Here is a 19,388-nt window from a genome sequence, read left to right as displayed (position 1 = left end):
ATAAATTCCAGATGATATAACATTATTTTCTCGTAAATAAACATGGATTAAGGTCTTAAAGATTTATGCGTTTGGATATTGAGATGATTTTAAATGATTTAAGTTGATCAGTGAATAATTTTATTGATTCCATTTAAATGTATTTGAATCTAAATAGGTTGAGATGTGTTTAATTTTTTTTATAAAAAGTAAAAAAAGTGATAGGTCTCATTAATAATTAGTTTGAGATGAATGGTTTTGACATTCAAACATTAGTTTGGATGTTGAGCTAAGCTAAACTGAACTAAGTTCTTTATGAAAGTAATGCGTTGAGTAAGTAGAGTGAGTTATGTGGTGCCAACTTAAAATAAATTTAAATGTGTTAGAATGTTAAGATGAATTTAGTACTATTTATAAAAATTAAAAAAGGTTGTGGGTCTCACGTATAAATGTGTATTGAGTTGAAAATGATTGTGGGTCCTATATATAAGAAGGTTTTGAATTAAGATGAATTTAATAATTTGAGTATTTGAATGTTAAACTTATCTTAAAATTACACTAAATTGAATTAATTTTAGTTGAATTTTACAACGCAACGGTCTAGCTACATATCTGTTGGCCTATTGTGAGCGCCTAGACTCATGCAGGGGAATTTCTAACTTCTTTTTTTTTTCACATTCAACGCAATTTTATTGACTGATCATGAATTGGATAGACCCAAAAAGTTTTAAAAAAATAAATAAATAAAACAAACACGAACTTATTCTAGATGGTCGTGTGGTTTTATTGACATGAACATTGCAGCATACTGCAGAAGCCTATGCTCACTACTTCCGTTTCCAGTAGCAGCAGCAGCAATCACCGAACCCCTTGTCCTCATCCTGCACCTGCGCCAGCCTAACTGTATAATAACAGCAGCCCATGTTCGCCAATTCGACGAGTAATATCTTGCTGTTCGCTTAAGTCTCTCGTTGGCAAATTTGTATCGAAAGTGATCCGTGATGTATCTCAGATGCACAGCATCAAGCCCAAATGCTTCTGTAGATTCCACGCAGATAAATGTTGCAGACGAGGCTGGAAGCCGGTCTATAAATGGGCGGCGGAGGCAATAGGAGAGGAGCTCGTCGCCCAGAAAGCCTCCGGGCTCGAGTGTACTTGTGGCAACCACGCCTTTGCTCAAGTTTTGGCTGCGTTTTACACGTCCACGAACGATGAACATTATCCTTAGCACGGGATCACCTTCTCTGATTATCTGTTAAATGGAAATATTCTTTTAGCTTGTTAAAGCAAATTTATGGTAGTTTGTGATATGGTGTTGATTAAATTGTATTTGAAGTGTATGGTTTTTATGCACCTTTTCGTCTCTAGCGAAGACCAGAGGCTTGACCCTGTCGCAGATGTTGTCAAGAATAAGATCATCCAAGTTGTGGAAGAGAGGAACCTAAAGATCAGAAAGAGAATTTTATCAAGAGATAAATGTTTGATATAAGAGAAAGACAAGTTTCAATACCTTCTTTATGAGGTCTAAGCAAAGATAGCGCTTAATGTCCCTTCGAAGCCCTTGGGGAAGATCTTTGATCATATCCATCTCATCGTCTCCTCCCATGGTTGCCCATCTTTGGCGTTCGTAATGGCGAACCCTCTGTCTCAAACGAGATGGCAACTGTCTCCGCCTCATCCACCATTCCATGTCTCGACATCTCAGCTGCATTTTTCTCTTCTTCGCCATGACCGAATGCAAGAATACCTTGACAGTAGCAATAAGCCAGAGGTGGTCATTGTTAGACTATGATTCATCTCCAAGTTTGTATGTATACCCAAGAAATGATATTAATTATGTACACACCTGGATATTTCCTATCAAGAGAGTGAAGAGCATCAGCCCGCTAAGTACAGTGAATATGCTGAAAATTACTTCTAGCCATTGGCTTGTGGGCTCAAGATCATTGCCAAAGGTGCTGCAAATGTAGTAAGAGTAGTTTTAAAAATATCAAGTGAATGTATGTTTGCGCAGAAAATTTCCACCCAAGTTTTATCACTTTTTAGATTGAATAGGAAGTTGAACTTGAAAACACAATTTTAGAGAACAGCTATGAGAAGGAAATTCACACGCTGGAACTCATGTCAAGAATAGCTAATCACAGAAACCCAAGAGTTGGGATTCTTAGAATCTTATCTCAAGCGGACGAGTGGCGAACAGAGCATGAATTGAGACAGAACGGGTTAGACTTACATCCGGATAAAAAACTAAATAGACAAGATTGCTTTAAGTGAAAAATAAAGTGAATTTTCTGTGAATCTTTTAATACTGTCCATTCACTTTTTAACAGGATTTAACAGGATGTAAGCCAAACTCACTCTGAACATCCCATCCCCATATTTAACTGTGCTTCAAGATTCTTACTATTTAATTCAAACTAGTATTAAAAATAGATAAATGATATTTACAGTTGTAAAGTACGCAAAAACGTAATATTTAAAAAAAAAAAGTAAATAAGTTATAAGATCTATATAAAAAAATTATTTTTTTCGTAAATCTCACTTTTTTAAAAAAAGAATATACAGAATTTGCATACCTTCCAACATTATTAAACCTTTTGTGAAAGATAAAAACTAAAACATAAAAAAGTGAAGAATCTTTCATAATATTACCTGAGAGTCATTAAGCCCCAAAATATGGGATAAAGGATCTTAACAGCCACAGAATTGCTAGAAATGACTGGAAGTGCCCAATGGTAGATCCCATAATTGAAGGGGCCTTGAACATCTAAGCACAATGGCTTTCTGACCATCGTTGTTGAGTTGCCACCACATGGGCTTCCTACGGTGCCTGTCGGTAACATAAACTGGTAACAAACCTCCTCTGAGCAAGACAAGGAGAGATTGCAGTTTCTTCTGTCACACTCTTGTCGTAGGCATGCTGCTACACGTTGTATCGCAAGAACATACCAGCATCCTCCAGCAACCTGCTAATATGATAAATTATACACCCAAAACGACAAACTAGACTCTAAAGAAAAGTAATATTAATACACATTTTTCACACGGAAAACATGGTAAGATTTGGTTCATTTTTCATTAAAGAAGGCTTACGTGAGAGGCAATGAAGTAGGCAATGAGATTGAGGCCAAAACCCCACCAAATGGTGCCAAAGATGTAACCAGTGACCTTTTGCATTCTTCTCATCAAGTAAATGCTGTGGTAGACCTTAGGGAGGAATTGGAACAAGAAAATAAGTAGAAGTATTGTCATTATGACTTTCATCTGCTCTTCTCTTATTAATTTCGGTACTACTAGCCAAAAAACAGCCTGCGAGACACAGAAAAAGAGCATCATGAGAGGGGAAAAAAAGAGAGAAACTATCTTAGAAAGAATAAAAACAGAGAAAGCAGGGGAGAATCACCGTACTTCAAGAAAAACATGATCAATATATACCAGGGTTTATTGCTAACCTGAGGAACTGGGAGTATAACGAAAGCGTCGAACCAAAAGCCCTTGATGGAGTGCAAGTAGTGGGAGGCGATCGCACTTGCGTCCCACACGAGCTTCCCGCACCCGACCACCAGCGACTCCCTCGAAACGTACGCCAGCCGGAATTGGAGCCAGATGTGGAACAGATGCACCGCGTCCACACACGTCCGGAGCACCGTTACCATCCCCGCCAGCCCGCCGTCCATGTAGAGACATGGGGCCCCACCTCTCCCGATAGACAGCGCATAGAAGAACAGCGGGTCCACCGCCAGGGACATGCCACGCGCAAGCAGGAACGCCCGGTTCCACCGCTGCACGCGCTTGGTGCGCGGGTCCAGCACTCGCCTCAAAGGCCCCGGTCCCTTGGTCGATTTCTTACGGTGAGGACGGTTCCGGATGGGGACTAGGTACGAGCCGGCAGAGGCCTCCCACTCGGGCTGGTGGGCGCGGTCGCAGCTGGTGGAGTGGAACACCGGCGCGCCGACTTGGGTGCAGGCGTAGCATTCGACGGAGTTGGAGATAGGGTTGTCATCCTCGTTGTTGTCGCTCTCGCTGTTGCCATTCGAGGAATCCTTGGAAATGAATAGTCCCATAATTCTGCAACCACGTTAATTAAAAGAACGAACTTCAGAAAATATGATAAAGTAATGATCCTCATATATAAATATATTATACAATATATATAATTCGATTCGATTCATGAATTCACAAATATCAATACAAATTGTATTCCGAGTCTTTATGATGAAAAGATAAAGGAGGAGAAGAGCAATTAACAATAACAACTCATGATCAATAGGAGAAGCAGAGGGTGACCTTGAGAGGGAGAAGTGGAACTTGGGAATGAAAGGCATGGTCTGAAGATTGAAACCATGGGAGAGAAGAGGAGGTGGTGGAGATCTAGAGATAGAGAGGGAGGGTGTATGTGTGTCTGTGAATGTTTGTCTATTATATAGGAAGAGAGAGAGAGAGATGACGACAGGAAGAGAGAAGAGTTGGGTTTGTTTGGAAGGATGATAATAGAGGAGAGTGTCAGGTAGCACATGAAGGGGGGGGCTACGCGGGTTCGTAATCGTAAGGATGAAGAGTGCCAGCCGCTCAAGGAACCTGTTAGCAGTGGTGGGGTTCGATCTAAACTTGTCCGGTGTGGCTGCATGGGTCCAGCACCGGTCAAGTTACCATGCCACACCGGACAATTTACTGCTAAGTGACAATAAGGTATAATACACCTGCCTAGAGTCGGACCGGACTACCGGCCGACCAAGGAACTGAGGCCATCAAATTTCGCGATTTGTAGTTTCTATGTTCTTCGAGATATGGCAAGAATTAGCTCAATTTTACGTTGATTTCACGACTTTGTTTCTTCTTGTTCTTTCTTTCGGCCTCTCTATCTCTCTCTCTCTCTCTCTCTAACAGTAAAATCTGTTCAAACTCAGTTAAAAGTTGCTTGAAAAGAATTAATACTAACCATTTTTATAGATTATCATAATTTACCCAATAATATCAGTGAAGAACATGCATTGCTTGAAAACAAAACAACTTAGACAATTACTGCATTAACATGATTGCAATGCCACACCACTGATGTATATTTACGTACACATGCTCGTAAAATTAGCTTTTGCTGCAATTGTGTATATACATATATATGATCACAGCCGTGGATATTTCTTATTGTATAGAGTACACATGCAAAAAGTCCTGATGGATCTATCACTTCTCGATCCGATGACATAAACCGTATATACACATGACGTTCTGATCTGCAACCAGGTAATTTTAAGCTTTAGATCAAATTAAATCATCATGCAGAAAAAAGAATAGAGGCGCCATTATCTTTGTCATTCATGAAAAACACGGTTTTATATCTATTAGATTATAGAAGAATGATTGGTTTCAGAAATAAAATGGACGGGAAAGCATGAAAAGAAAAGAAAGAAAGAAAGATAGAAACTGGCGTGACTAGCAAGCTAATACACATAGCATGTCTGTACTTGCATGTTTCCCCGTGAAATGCGGCGGCTAATTGGAAAATCTTGTGGCAGTAAACCAAGGAAAAACATGAAAATAACAGTCTTTCAGGCTAACGATACTCTCTGCTTCATGCGATAGTAGCCGGCCATCACCACATAAACTTTTCACTCTGCGGCTTTGCCATTTTGGTACCTCGAGATCGACAGTGATGGTCATGAGATCGATCAATACTAAACCTCACGCTTGCACACGTACTATTTATCAGAGTAGAGAACACTGATGAAAAATAATTCTTTCCCTTAATAGTAAATGAGCAATACAGTGATCTATATATATACCTTTATAGTGAATAAGACAAGTAACAATTTACAGTAGAGAGTAACCGCACCTACAGCAGAGAATAACAACCAATTGTTCCTACAGTACATTCTAGAAATGGAAAGAATAAAATTAGTGCTATGTGGCACCATGTGTCTGCTATAAGGATGAGCTACAATCCGTGGCATGATCAGTAAGGCTAATACGCCCCCTCGAATCCAAAGGGGTGTCAACCACATTGAGAGTCGTTTTGAAGTGAAGGAATTTATCAGCAACCAAGGGCTTAGTTAGGACATCTGCAATCTGGTCCTTTGAGCTGATGAATGATACACAAAGCAGTTTTGCAGCAACACGGTCTCAGACAAAATGGTAATCGATGTCCATGTATTTGGTTTTACAGTGATAGACAGGATTAGCTGTGAGGTATGTTGCTCCAAGATTGTCACACCAAAGAATTGGAGATTGAGGGAGAGACAGACCAAGCTCTCGGATAAGTGTTTGTATCCATATAAGTTCAGCAGCTGAGGCAACAACAACCTTGTACTCAGCCTCTGTTGATGATCTAGCCACGGTCTTTTGTTTTTTTGAGCTCCATGAGAGTAGATGCTTGCCGAGATATATGCAATAACCTCCTGTTGATCTACGATCATCTGGACATCCTCCCCAATCGGCATCAGAGTATGCTTGAAGAGTGAATGTGGTCTGAGGTGCAAAAAGAAGGCCGTGATTGATAGTGGCTTTAAGGTATCGGAAGATTCTCTTGACAGCACTCCAGTGAGTTGCTTTTGGGGCATGAAGGAATTGGCAAACCTTGTTGACCGAGTAGGCTATGTCGGGTCTAGTTAAAGACAAATCCTGTAAACCACCAACCAAGCTTTTGTACAAGGTGATATCATCAAAATCAGGAGCATCAAACTTTGATAATTTGAGAGAAGCAGCCATGGAGATGTCATGGGCTTAGCATGGAGCATGTTGTTCCGATTGAGAAGATTTTTAATGTACTTGCGCTGGGTTAATATAAAACCTTGCTTATTGTGAACAACCTCAACACCAAGAAAGAATGACAAGTTGCCAAGGTCTTTTACTGGAAAAGCCTTTCCAAGATCACGTATAAGATTAGTTATGGCTGAAATATGAGAGGCAGTGATAACTATATCATCAACGTAGACCAACAAAAAAATTGTAGTGTGATCATGAGAAAATATGAACAACGACGGGTTAGCTTTAGATGCAGTAAAACCATAATGAAGAAGCCAAGAGCTAAGTTTAGCAAACCATGATCTTGGGGCCTGTTTGAGGCCATACAGAGCTTTATAAAGCTTGCATACATAGTTGGGATGAACTGGGTCTATGAAGCCTTGGGGTTGTTGCATATAAACCTCAACAGTGACTGTACCGTGCAAAAAGGCATTGTGAATGTCCAATTGGTGCAGGGGCCATCTTCTGATAACAACAATGGACAAGATTAGGCGTACGGTGGTTGGCTTGACCACGGAACTGAAGGTCTCGTTGTAGTCAACCCTAGATTGTTGGTGAAAGCCTTTCGCCACTAGCCGTGCCTTTCTCCTCTCAAATGAACCATCAGCGTTGGTTTTGGTTTTGTAAACCTACCTGCAGTCAAGCACGTTAGAGATATTAACAGGGGAACAAGACTCTATGTACGGTTTTTCATGAGAGCAGTGTACTCTTGAGCCATGGCTTCACGCCAATCTGAGAACATAGAGGCTGTAGAGTAGCTTGAAGGATCATTAGGTGCAGTAGCAGTGGTGATAAAACAATTCCGAGAAGGATAGGGAATGGTACCATCAGTGGCAATCCGTGGTCGCAGAGAGTTGTTGGAGGAGCCAGTTATGATGGGAGAACGTGGAGGAGCCAGAGTGGTGGTGGAAGGGCCATTATTCTGGGGAATAATGGGAGGATTGGAACTAGGTGGAGGGGAGATACCGGAGGTTGAAGATGAGTGTATTCTTGAATTGGGAAAGGTAGCAGGATTGATGGGCTGAGACAGGCCAGGGCCAAGTAAAGATGGTGAGATAGGTGCAGAGGAAATTGGGCCACGGTTTGAGGAAATGGGAAGTGGGCCTAGAATGGGTGATTGAAAGAGGGGTAAGTAAATTTGAGGGGAGGATTCAGGAGTGTTGGCAATGGGCTATGATATTCGTTTGTGAGGGAATGATGTTTCATGAAACCGGACATCATGTGAAATGTAGAGTCGGTTTGTTTGTAGATCAAGACACTTGTACCCTTTGTGATTATTGCTATATCCTAAGAACAAACATGAGGTTGATCGAAAGTTGAGTTTATTTGAGTATGGACGTAAGTTGGGTCATCATTCACAACCAAACACCTTTAGAAACTTATAGTCAGGGTTTTTTTTATGGACCATGAAGTAAGGTGATTGGTTGTTAAGAGTAGGAGAGGGTAGGAGATTAAGAAGATATACTTCGGTTTCAAAAGCGTCGGCCCAAAATGTGAAAGGTAAAAATGCTTGGGCCAAAAGTGCAAGTCCAGTTTCCACGATATGACGATATTTTCTTTCGACAAGCCCATTTTGTTGGTGGGTGTCTGGGCAAAAAAAGCGATGTTCAATTCCAAGTTTTTGGCACATGGAGGTGATGGGTTTAAATTCACCACCTCCATCAGTTTGTAATGTTATTAACTTGGTTTTAAACATGCGTTCAACAAAAGGTAAAAAATTAAAAAAGATATTAAGAGTCTCAGATTTAAGTTTGAGAGGAAAAATCCAAGTAAATCGTGTAAAATGATCAACAAATGAGATATAATATTTAAAACCCATTCTAGAAACATAAGGGGCAGGAACCCATAAGTCTGAGTACACCAAATCTAGAGGCCCACTAGAAGAGGCCCGATTGGAATTAAAGGGAAGTTGACAAGATTTTTTAAGAGGACACTCAGTGCATTGAAAGATAGCATCGATGGGAGAAGTTGGCAAACACCTTGCACGCAGAATGCTAGAAACTTGAGCTAGAGATGAATGACCCATCCTTCGATGCCACTGGGCAATAGAAGTACGTTCACCAATATGAACAGAGGGAGTAGATGCAAGAGATGGGAAGACATAGAGGCCGTTATGGGTTGGCCCTATGAGGAGGGTTTTCCGGCGCCGAGAGTCCTTGATAGAGAAGTGAGAAGAGTGAAATTTAAAGAAGCAACAGTTATCAACACAAAATTTGAGGACAGAGACAAGATTCTTAGTGATTAGTGGAACGTGTAGTAAATTTCAAAAAAGAAATGAGCTAGAATCTGTGGGTAGAGATGAATCACTGTAAGCATTTATAGAAAGACAACTACCATCACCTATGTGAATGGTTTCATCACCATCGTACTACGCTGAGGACAAGTTCAAGTTGCTCATGTCATTTGTAATGTGATGAGTAGCTCCTGAATTTGGGTACCACGAGGTGTCAGGAGAGTTAGGCTGAGTTGGGAAGGTTGTCGTGTAGTTGGCAGAGAAATTTGAGGGAGCTTCATATTGAAAGGCATTGTTGAACCAATTTCTGCATTGAAGAGCAATGTGTCCAACCTTATTGCATACTTGATAGGTAGGACGTGGTGATTGGTATTATGGAGCAGTGTTGGTGAAGGAAGCACGTCCACAACCATTGTTGTGATAGCGTCCCCTGCCACGACCATTTCGACTACCACGGGGAGGTCCATGACCCCTTTGATCACATGGGGCACTAGAGCTGTAATTTGCAGAAATTTCTCCAGAGGAAATGAGAGTTTTAGCATTGTGAGATATGCGGGTCTCATGAATGAGGAGCATTTGATATAATTCATGAGAGTTAATAGGGTCAGTTCTCGTAGTAATAGATGTTACAAACATCTCATATGAAGGACCTAGCCCATTTAACAGGTAGGTAACAAGTTCTTTGTCAGATAAATGGCTTCCAGTAGCAGCTAAGCAATCAGCAAGTGAACGCACGTTGCCAAAATATTCAGAGATTGTTTGCTCTCCACGCGAGAGGTTGGTGAGTTAAAAATGCACCTGAAACTCCTTAGCTTGAGAATGAGAGGAGAACATTGAAGCAAGTTTATTCCAGAGATCATATGCTGAAGTGGAGGAAAGAACATGGCTGAGGATGGATTCACACAGAGAGGAAAAAAGAATGTTGAGGACCATCTGGTCGGTGCGTTGCCATGAGAGATAGGCAGGGTTGGGTTTGGGCGGCGAGTCAGCTTCAATGAGAAACTTAATGGGTGAGGGAGAGGTGCCATCAACAAATGAGTATAAGTCCTGGCCCCATAGATAGGAAGAGGTTTGAACCTTCCATAGAATATAGTTTTCAGTGGTTAGTTTGGTAGAAAGAATATTAGAGAAAGAGGGAGAGGAAGGGTTGGGTGAAGAAGAAGACACGACCATAGATCTGTGTGGATAGTTTGTCAAATGGCTTTGGATACCATATCAGAGTAGAGAACACTGATGAAAAATAATTCTTTCCCTTAATAGTAAATGAGCAATACAGTGATCTATATATAGACCTTTATAGTGAATAAGACAAGTAACAATTTACAGTAGAGAGTAACCGCACCTACAATAGAGAATAACAACTAATTGTTCCTACAGTACATTTTAGAAATGGAAAGAATAAAATTAGTACTATGTGGCACCGTGTGTCTACTGTAAGGATGAGCTACAATCCATGGCATGATCAGTAAGACTAATACTATTAATTGGGGTTCAGAAGTAATCTGAATTTGATCATTGCTAGTGAAAAGTTAAGCATTTGCTAATGTTTACAGACAAGGTGCGAATTAGATGCATGCATGTATGCAAGACTATATATTCTACCTCTCTTCATTTCTTAAAGCTCACGAGTGCCACTGCCATTTTAATCATTTCTTTAAAGCTTATGTTCACAGACATTAAGCTTAATTTTCTTGGTTTGACATGCCGGCTCAATGGTAAGGCCGTTTAGGCCCTTCCTTACGGCCACTAGCGCACCACATTTACAAAGGCCGCTAAAAATATAAGTGAGACCACTACAAGAGAAACAGACTTTTGTGACTAAAATTTAATGATCAAAATGATCATTTTCTATGAAAATTGTAGGAAATGGTCCTTTTGGTCACTAAATTTTTATCACAAAAACTCGCTTTTCTTGTAGTGGGTGTTTTTTTAATTATTTTTGAAAAAAATAAAAACTATTTCATTAAATAAAAGTTTAAATAATTTTTATATTATTCAATGTGTACCAAGCCCCATAATACTAAATTTAATATTTAATATAACACTTTAAGATCTTAGTAACTATTTATTTTTAAATAGCTATTTTAAGATCTTAGTAAATTAAGGTACATAATTTATATTGAGAGTTCATTTTAAATTATTGTATTGAATATAAATTGAAATGAATTTTATTTAAACGTTTTAAATAAAATCTCATTTTATTATATTTCATAAGATAATTTATATTTTATTGTATTATAGTTACAAAGGAGTCATGTTTTGTCGATCAATCTGTTTTTGTTTTGGATCCTCGTTTGTCATAGTGGTTGCAAGAAAATCCAATGAGCTCAGAACCAAGAAAATGAAAAGGCCGCGCAGTACAGTCAAAGCTGCTAGCTAGATAGACTGCGCGCGCAATTACCAAGTAGTTCTGCTTTTGAATTGAATTTTCCCACCTTTCATGGGAATGCATGGGAGCCAATACATGTGTTTGATTAAGAGAGGTGGTCCGATGATAAAAAGATTTGATAAAAGTAAATTAACATAATATTTAACATAATATATATTTCAAATTACGTTAATTTGTAATCAATTTACTTTTATGTAATTTTTTATAATTAAAACATTTTCTTTTTTTTTTATTTTTTATATTTTATATATTGTTGATATGCAAGGAAGATCGGTCCAAGGACATGGGCCATGACATCAAATTCATATTTCGAATTTAATATGAATTTGATCTCCAGATTATTCTAGAAGCAGCTAGCTAGTTAGCACGCACTCCACTTTAGTCAGACTAATATTGAAGTATGCATCTATATTAATCCTTGCAAGAACATCGATCCTAGTGAGGATGTATATAATTAATATATGACTAATATTATATATACTCATAGAATATGTAAGAGTCATATAGTTATTTAAAAAAAAAATAGAGTCTCTTATTAAAAAAATTAATATTATTTCATGCAGATTCCATATTTATTTATTTTTAAAATAATTATGCGGTATTTACACACTGACAACTATAATTATTATTTCTCTTAATACATATTATATGGTCTCTACCAAAATAAGTAAAATTAAGATCATGGTACGTACAACGCCCACCAAATCTAAAAGGTTGTATTTTGTCGAGGAAAAATATAATCTTTAAATTAAATTCAAATTATATCTCTAACCAATTAAATAATGAAAAATATTAATTTAAAATTAAAAAACTGATCAAATGTATTGTACTAAAATATATAATAAATAATAAATTTATATTTCTTCTTATCGATTTAAACTTTTGAAATAAATAGTGATTACACACATGATATCATAATAGATTACGTCCTTAATTTAAATATTGACTTTATACTCTATATTTTTATTTAATTAATAAAAATTTATTTTACGTAAAAAAAATTAAAATATAAAATAAATAATAAAATTTACTTAAAAGATAACAATATTAATCAGCTAGCTACCTAGCCAACCTCTTCCGATCACTGGGTACCCAGACGGGACAGTACTACGTACTAGTCCTCAGGCCCCTCCCTCGCGTGCATGCATGCATGATGCCATGGCGCAGTTTCAGGAGCCATTGTACGTGGTGTTCTCGATTAATGTTTTCCCGCTAGCTAGTCATTTGTGTTTGTGAGGGGAAAGTTCCTAAAACCTTTGAGATGCCGTACGATCGAGCCAAATATATATTTCTGTGAATTCACGATGGTTCATTTATTACAATAATCCAAAAGCATTCCAGTGTGTAATTTGTACGTCAAGGCAAAAGGAAAATCAAGTAGGGTCCCCCTTCTCAGGATCATGATCACAAGTCAGCAGTGCTTTTAAATACTATTCCACGATTCTTTAGCTTCCCATGGGTCCATTTAAAAAAAATAAAATAAAATTAATTATTCCTTCCGACCAGTACAAAATGTCCTTTTTCCCTCGCAAAGTCGATCGATCCCTCCCATCCTACAAAAGTGAAAAATTATATACTTTCAATTATGACTGATAATGGCATATTAATCTTTAATTTCAAACCTAAATCATGATTAATGTTTTTGAGGAATGGTAGTGATACTATGTCGCCTAGATTTTGACTACTAGGCATGCCTCCTGGTGCAAAATGCTTTTTCTTTTTTGTTTTTATTTTTCTTTGAAGCATCTTTTAGATATATATTTTTTAATAATTATTTTCTTAATTATTAAATTAAAAAAATACACGAGTAGTCAAATTGAAGGGACAGACTCATGCGGCATGGTATGATCATTTTCCTTTGAGGAATTTGCAGCAAACCCTCAATACTGTATCTTATTTATCTGTCTCTCTCTTGCAAACTGAATATAAATCAGTTTGTAATGGTAGGAATAGTCTCATTTGATTACAAGACTCATTTGAAATCAATTCATTTCAGTCTAATTTTAAACTGAGTCTAACATCTAAATACCTAACACTCAAATTACTAAATCATCTCAACTCAAAACCTCCTTATACATGAGATCCACAATATTTTTCAACTCAATACATTTTTATATGTGAGACCCACAACTTTTTTTAATTTTTCATAAATAATACTAAACTCATTTTAATATTTAAATTCATTTTAAATGAGCTTCACATAACTCACTCCACTTATTTAACTCACTATTATTGATCATAAAAAACTCAGCTCAGTTTAGCACAGCTCAATCCAAATACATATCAATTTAGAGTTTAAAAATAATATATTTGATGTACGTATTGATCAAATAATAAAATTTAGTTTAATTTATAGAGTTTGTAATGGCAGGGATCACGTGAAAAAAGTGTAAAAATTTATTAAATATGTACTAAAAGCTGATTCGATGTTGGCATGCAGCTTCTTTCAAAAAAATACATTCGAGCTGCACATGCATGTGATCATTCGTTCAAACAAGACATGATGAAGTTTGAGATCGAATAAACTCACAATTGAGAGAACTACTTTTGATCAATTCACTAGATGTATGTAAGATACTGTTCTAATCCACCGGAAGTGGTCTTGATCTAATTTCTAAATATATAGGGTCCTTAGCCCCACTTTAACTTAGATTTGTATCCTACATTTATAAGCTTACTTGACCACAGTTTTTGTAGGGGTTGAGTATATTATAAAAGGAATATTTTATATACTATATCTAGTACCATTTAACTTTCATCCTACTATGATGAAATGGCGTTGCCCACCAATCTTTATGTTTTTATTCTTACGAGCAAGTATGCTCCGGAAAGAAAAGAAGCCTGCCAGGGATCCAATACCTCTATGCTAGTTCCTTCTCTATCTCTTTTTTGATATGGCCATGAGGCCTATCGGATCGAACAGATCTAAAGCTTTGAGGAAAATGTTGCACAGATTGAAATGTTGGAAGCAAAGCAGTTTAGTGGGCATCATCTTGACTACCAGCAAGTTGCAAAGCTTCAAACGAAGTCTACTCTTGAGAGCTCAGCTTGCTGATCTTGGTGTTCAATTTACACCACTTGCTAAAGCATTATCTTCAATTTCACCAAATAAAAGGGCTAAAAAAAGGCTGAGGTGAGCAAACAAACGAGAAATATAAAGAGCTATTCAATTGTGATAAATGCGTCACATCTTATACAGTAGAATAAGAGTTTAGTATATAATATTGTTCATTAAAAAAAAATAATACTAGATACAACTTATAGTGTATGCAAGTTGGCGTGTGAATTCTATTTGAACAAATTAGATGAATCTAAAATAAACATTAAAAAAACCTAATATCTATTATTTTTAAACAGAAATTTTTTTCTTCAAAATAAAAATATTTAAATTTGTTGTTTTTACTTTTAGCAGTGATTTTCATATATGTGGCTAGCCTTGTTCTTTTGTATTTGAAGTTTTATCTTCATAAATTTAGATCTCATTTGGTTACACAATTCAGATAATATGAGATGAAGTACTATTTGGCCATCAAAATTTCTTATCTCAAACATAAAATTCTCATATCATTATTACAACTTTTTCAAAATTTCATATAAAATATAATAAAAAATTTAATTTTTTCTTAACTTTTTCAAATTATAAAATAATAATAATATTTTAATATTTAATCTTAAAATTTAAAATTTTCATCTGAAAATTCTCAGTGGCCAAGCAGAATTGAATTGTTTTGTAAAAAATTAAATAAAATATTATTATAATATAATTATTTAATATTAATTTTATTTTAAGATTTGAAAAAAAAATTAAATTATTTAACTTTTTTATGTGAAAATTTATAAAATTGATAAAAAATAATTTATTTTATTTTATTTTATTACGAATTATAAAATAATTGGCAGTGACTGTCGGTATATTAATTTAATGATTTACTAAGGAAAAGAAGGATCGGAGGATATCTTAGGCGACAATGACTGTCATGTCAGTATGCTTTTCGTTTTTTCTCTCTGTAAGCTGTCTCAGTTTGTAACAAAGCGTGATACACGTTGGCTTAGAAAAAGACTTTGGGAGAGGCGTCGAAAAATTTCCCAATAATTGGATCTCCAAAGGCTCAAATATTATTCACCTCAAATCTCGTCAGATTATTAATTAAGATTTTTTCAATTGGATTGGATATTCAGAGTATTTTAAAATTAAAAAAATGATATTTATAATTATTATTATATAAGTGGCTTGTAATTTTTTTTTGATAAAAATAAATTAATACAAAACTTATATATGAAAAAAAAAATTAACTTTTTAATCGTGAATTTCACTCTTTTTCAAAACAATTACGTAGCGTTTATACATTTCACGACTATATGTAGTATTATTCTTTAAAATTTTGTGGATAATAATAAAATAATTTAATTAAATATATTTTATTAGATTTTAGTAATGGAGAAAAAAAATCATTTTAAATATATTTTAAAATAAATATGGTATTAGAGTTTGTAAAAGTAGATAAATAAAATTAAAAAATTATTTGAATACAATTTTTAATTTTTTTTGTTGTGAAATTTGTAAAAATTGTATTGATTTTGTGATTAATTAAAGATTAGATGAAAATGTTGAAATTTTCAAATTAAAAAATGTTTTATATTTAAGTGATGTTTGATAATGAAGTTATGAAAAATAATAAAAATTTTGAGAATTTTGACATCATACTTTCATGTTTGCCAATCCTACCATCCTTAATTAGTCTTATCTAATTAGGAATATACTCTGAATTATGGCATATTTTATGTGTTATCTTCTACATCTTTGGCTATTAAAAATATTGCATTTTCTTTTTCTAAAATTCAGCTTCAATCTAAGAATATTTTCATCTAATCGTAAAGAGAAATGATATTTAAAGTCGTAGTTGTGCAAGTGCCGTTCAGGTTTTTTTTTAAAAGAGTGAATTAATACGGGACTCACGTGAAAAAAAATTAACTTTTTAATCATTGACTCCACTCTTTTTCAAAGCGATTGCGCGGCATTTACACACTCTACGACTGTATGTAGCATTACTCAATCGTAAAATAGTTATTACAAAAATAAAAAATTCAAAGAATTATATTTTCACAAATCCCAGCATCTTAAAAATAACATTTGTTCAAACAATTTTTAAAAAAATTCATATATAATTAAAACCCAATAAAAACAAACCCGCTTGTGAAAGCACGCTCTTCATATCAATATAAGAAGAGCATGAAATTAAAGAATTAGACATTCCACTCCAAAAAAAAAAAAAGAGAGAGAGAATTAGACATTAATAATTACATCACGATGAAGGATATATGATCATAAATTGCGTGAGAAAGTAAGACAAAGGGAGGGGCCGGAAGTATTAATTAATATAGGAATAATTGCATGACTTATAAGTTACTTTGCGAAATTGCATGATGTTTCTGTCGTTCTTCTTCTTTCTTCATCACCCATCCTTTCTTTATCAGTTTTAACAAAAACGTCGCCCTCAATCTTGAATTGTACAATCGCTTTTTGCTCATGTTCTTGATCATCGCATTTAAAACTTATGGTGATTGTAGATGTATCATTCAACATGCATGCATGCATGCATATATAGCTAGCTGCATCATGCGCTAGATGCAGGTACGAACTGTGCATCCAAATACATATATATCGAATAGATGTATATGTAACACAAATAGCTTAGGGCCACCAAACTTTGGATTCTTGTTGACCACCAAATAATCTGTGATCATTATCATCATAAGAAAGGAACCAATAATTTATACACGCAACTTGGGTGCGTATGTGTTTGGATCGTAGCTAGCTGCTAGTCATGTTTTTGACATTTGCAATGTCTGGTTCACGTAAGATCTGCGCGCATAATCTCTCTCTCTCTCTCTCTGTGTTTGTGTGTGGAAATGAGTTTATAACAGTAGTACTATATATGAGTAACTTGGAAACGGAATTTAATTCATGGAGTGTGAACTTCACATGCAGCATGCTTATAGCCACAAGTCCTAATCAAGAGAGAGAGACCGGCTAGCTACTGAAAGGTGTCTGTGATCATGGATCAGTTACATTCGTACGTATAAAGTGTTTTCTTTTATATGATGAGTTCAGATCATAACATCATGTGCTGTATTCCTCATGCATACATTCATGGTTGTATATTTCTAATGTGGTACTGCGCGTAAGAAGATGAGTAACAAACATATATATATATATATATATTTATTTATTTATATATATGTGAAAGTAAAAAATGGATGATTCTGGTTGGATTAATTCTTAAAACTTTTTAGTTTCTTATGACAAACATGTTGAAAGCAATGGCTTTGAGACCTTATCTTTCTATCCATGTAATCTAGCTCCAAGTTTTGTCAATTTGTACAAGGTAATTATCTGCCATAAATGATGAGAGTAATTAATAAAATTAAGGTATTTGATGACTTGCAAAAAAATTTCATATTGCAGATTTTACAAGTTTGCTCGAGCGGAGGCTTTTGGCCGCTCGACAGATTCAGGCAAATTCAAACGCTCGACTGCCGCTCGACAGGGAGCTCGAGCGGGTTGCTGAAAAACAAAGATCGCTCGAGCAGAGACATTGGCTGCTCGAGCGAAATCAAGCAGAGTTGAACGCTCGATGTGCGCTTGATAGGACGCTCGAGCGAAGTCAGGCAGAATCGAACGCTCGACACCCCGCTCGAGCGAACATCGTATTTTGACAGATCTAGGGTCTTCCGCCGTCAGACCATATAGAAGAGATTTTTCACTCTATGGCCGTACTTTTTAACTGGAGAACACCTTTTGGGACTGAAAAAGATAGTTAGAATGATTCAATTCATTTGTTTTGGAGAGGAAATTTCAATTATTGCACGTACGTTGGAATCATACACGAGCATAGACAGGAGAAAAATATTGAATCATTTCCTTGAGTTTTTGAAGACGAGTTGCGGCTGCGAGGAGTATTTTTCAGTGTTTATTTTCTTCCAATCTTCTCAAAACAATTATGGTGAATTCGTTTATATTAAATTCTATTTCTAGCATGAGCTAAATTTTATTCATTCTAGAAAAACGATGTAACCTATTTCTGAACTATGCTTGATTGTCTATGCTAATTTAAGGCAATTCTCTCTTTGTTTATCTGATTTATTCTGAGTTTATTACTTCTAATTAACTGGCCATTGATTAGATGATATTTAATCTTGTGATTTGCTATCGAAATAGGGAATCATAGGGTAGATCTTGAATATTTCAGTATAGGTAAGTATAGAGATCGAAAGACTTGAATGAACCTATGTAGTAAATAAATCATTGGTCTGATTGCTTTCTTGTTTTATTAATTTGCATATTCTTGTGTGAATTGATGAATAAAAATAATTTCCAATTGACTATCGAAAGAGGCTGTTGGATGGATTAAATATTTGCTAATGAACAAAAAGAATTAAATTAAATTACTTAGATGAGAAAAATATAGTGAAGAATTAGGTGAAATCGATTTCCTAGAAGTTTTCTTTCCCATTAATTTGATCTTCGAACGTCAGTTTTATTTCATTTACGTATTACTCTTTGAGTTGATCTTAATTTAATTGGCAACTACAAAAATCTTAGTGATTTCTCTAGATAAAATTGAGATTAATATAATTTTAATATTTGACAATAGTAAGGTACTAATTTTTGAGGACGATTCTCTTCTTATCACTTTATTATAAAATTACGATACTGTGTACTTGCAGTTTTACATCGATCAGTACTTTCCTCTTCTTTTAAAAAACAATGATTTGTACACATCAAACTTCATCACGGTAGCTTCACTTAGAAAATAATTAGCTAAAACATAAACTTGTTAGCTAGGTTGTACATGTTCATGTATACTTGATGAAATCCTAAGCTGTACTTGATTATTTTTACCATAAATAGATCAGCTAGTATAATTAAAAAGACAATCTCTACTTTAAGGACTTTTTATTTTTACCAAATATACAGCCAAACAAAAACCCTATAAAGATCTCTCTTTTAATAATTAACTTTAGCTTTATGGAGTACTATATAGT

At 35.5% G+C, this 19,388-nt stretch overlaps 1 protein-coding gene across 1 annotated transcript; it reads right to left on the bottom strand.

Annotated features, from left to right (window-relative positions):
* Positions 1–627: 627 nt before the first annotated feature.
* LOC122307696 (cyclic nucleotide-gated ion channel 2-like) lies at positions 628–4,426 on the bottom strand. Its single transcript, XM_043120738.1, has 8 exons — positions 4,267–4,426; positions 3,432–4,047; positions 3,073–3,288; positions 2,632–2,945; positions 1,826–1,937; positions 1,490–1,726; positions 1,334–1,420; positions 628–1,231 (listed from the first exon to the last, which is right to left on the bottom strand). The coding sequence occupies exons 1-8, from the start codon at positions 4,302–4,304 to the stop codon at positions 740–742; spliced, it is 2,112 nt and encodes a 703-aa protein (XP_042976672.1). The 5' UTR covers positions 4,305–4,426; the 3' UTR covers positions 628–739.
* Positions 4,427–19,388: the final 14,962 nt, after the last annotated feature.

The sequence above is a fragment of the Carya illinoinensis genome, chromosome 4 (assembly GCF_018687715.1).
Source record: "Carya illinoinensis cultivar Pawnee chromosome 4, C.illinoinensisPawnee_v1, whole genome shotgun sequence".
In the NCBI taxonomy this organism is placed as follows: Eukaryota; Viridiplantae; Streptophyta; class Magnoliopsida; order Fagales; family Juglandaceae; genus Carya; species Carya illinoinensis.
The sequence above is the reverse complement of the archived record's forward strand: the minus strand, read 5'-3'. Positions and strand labels throughout refer to the sequence as shown.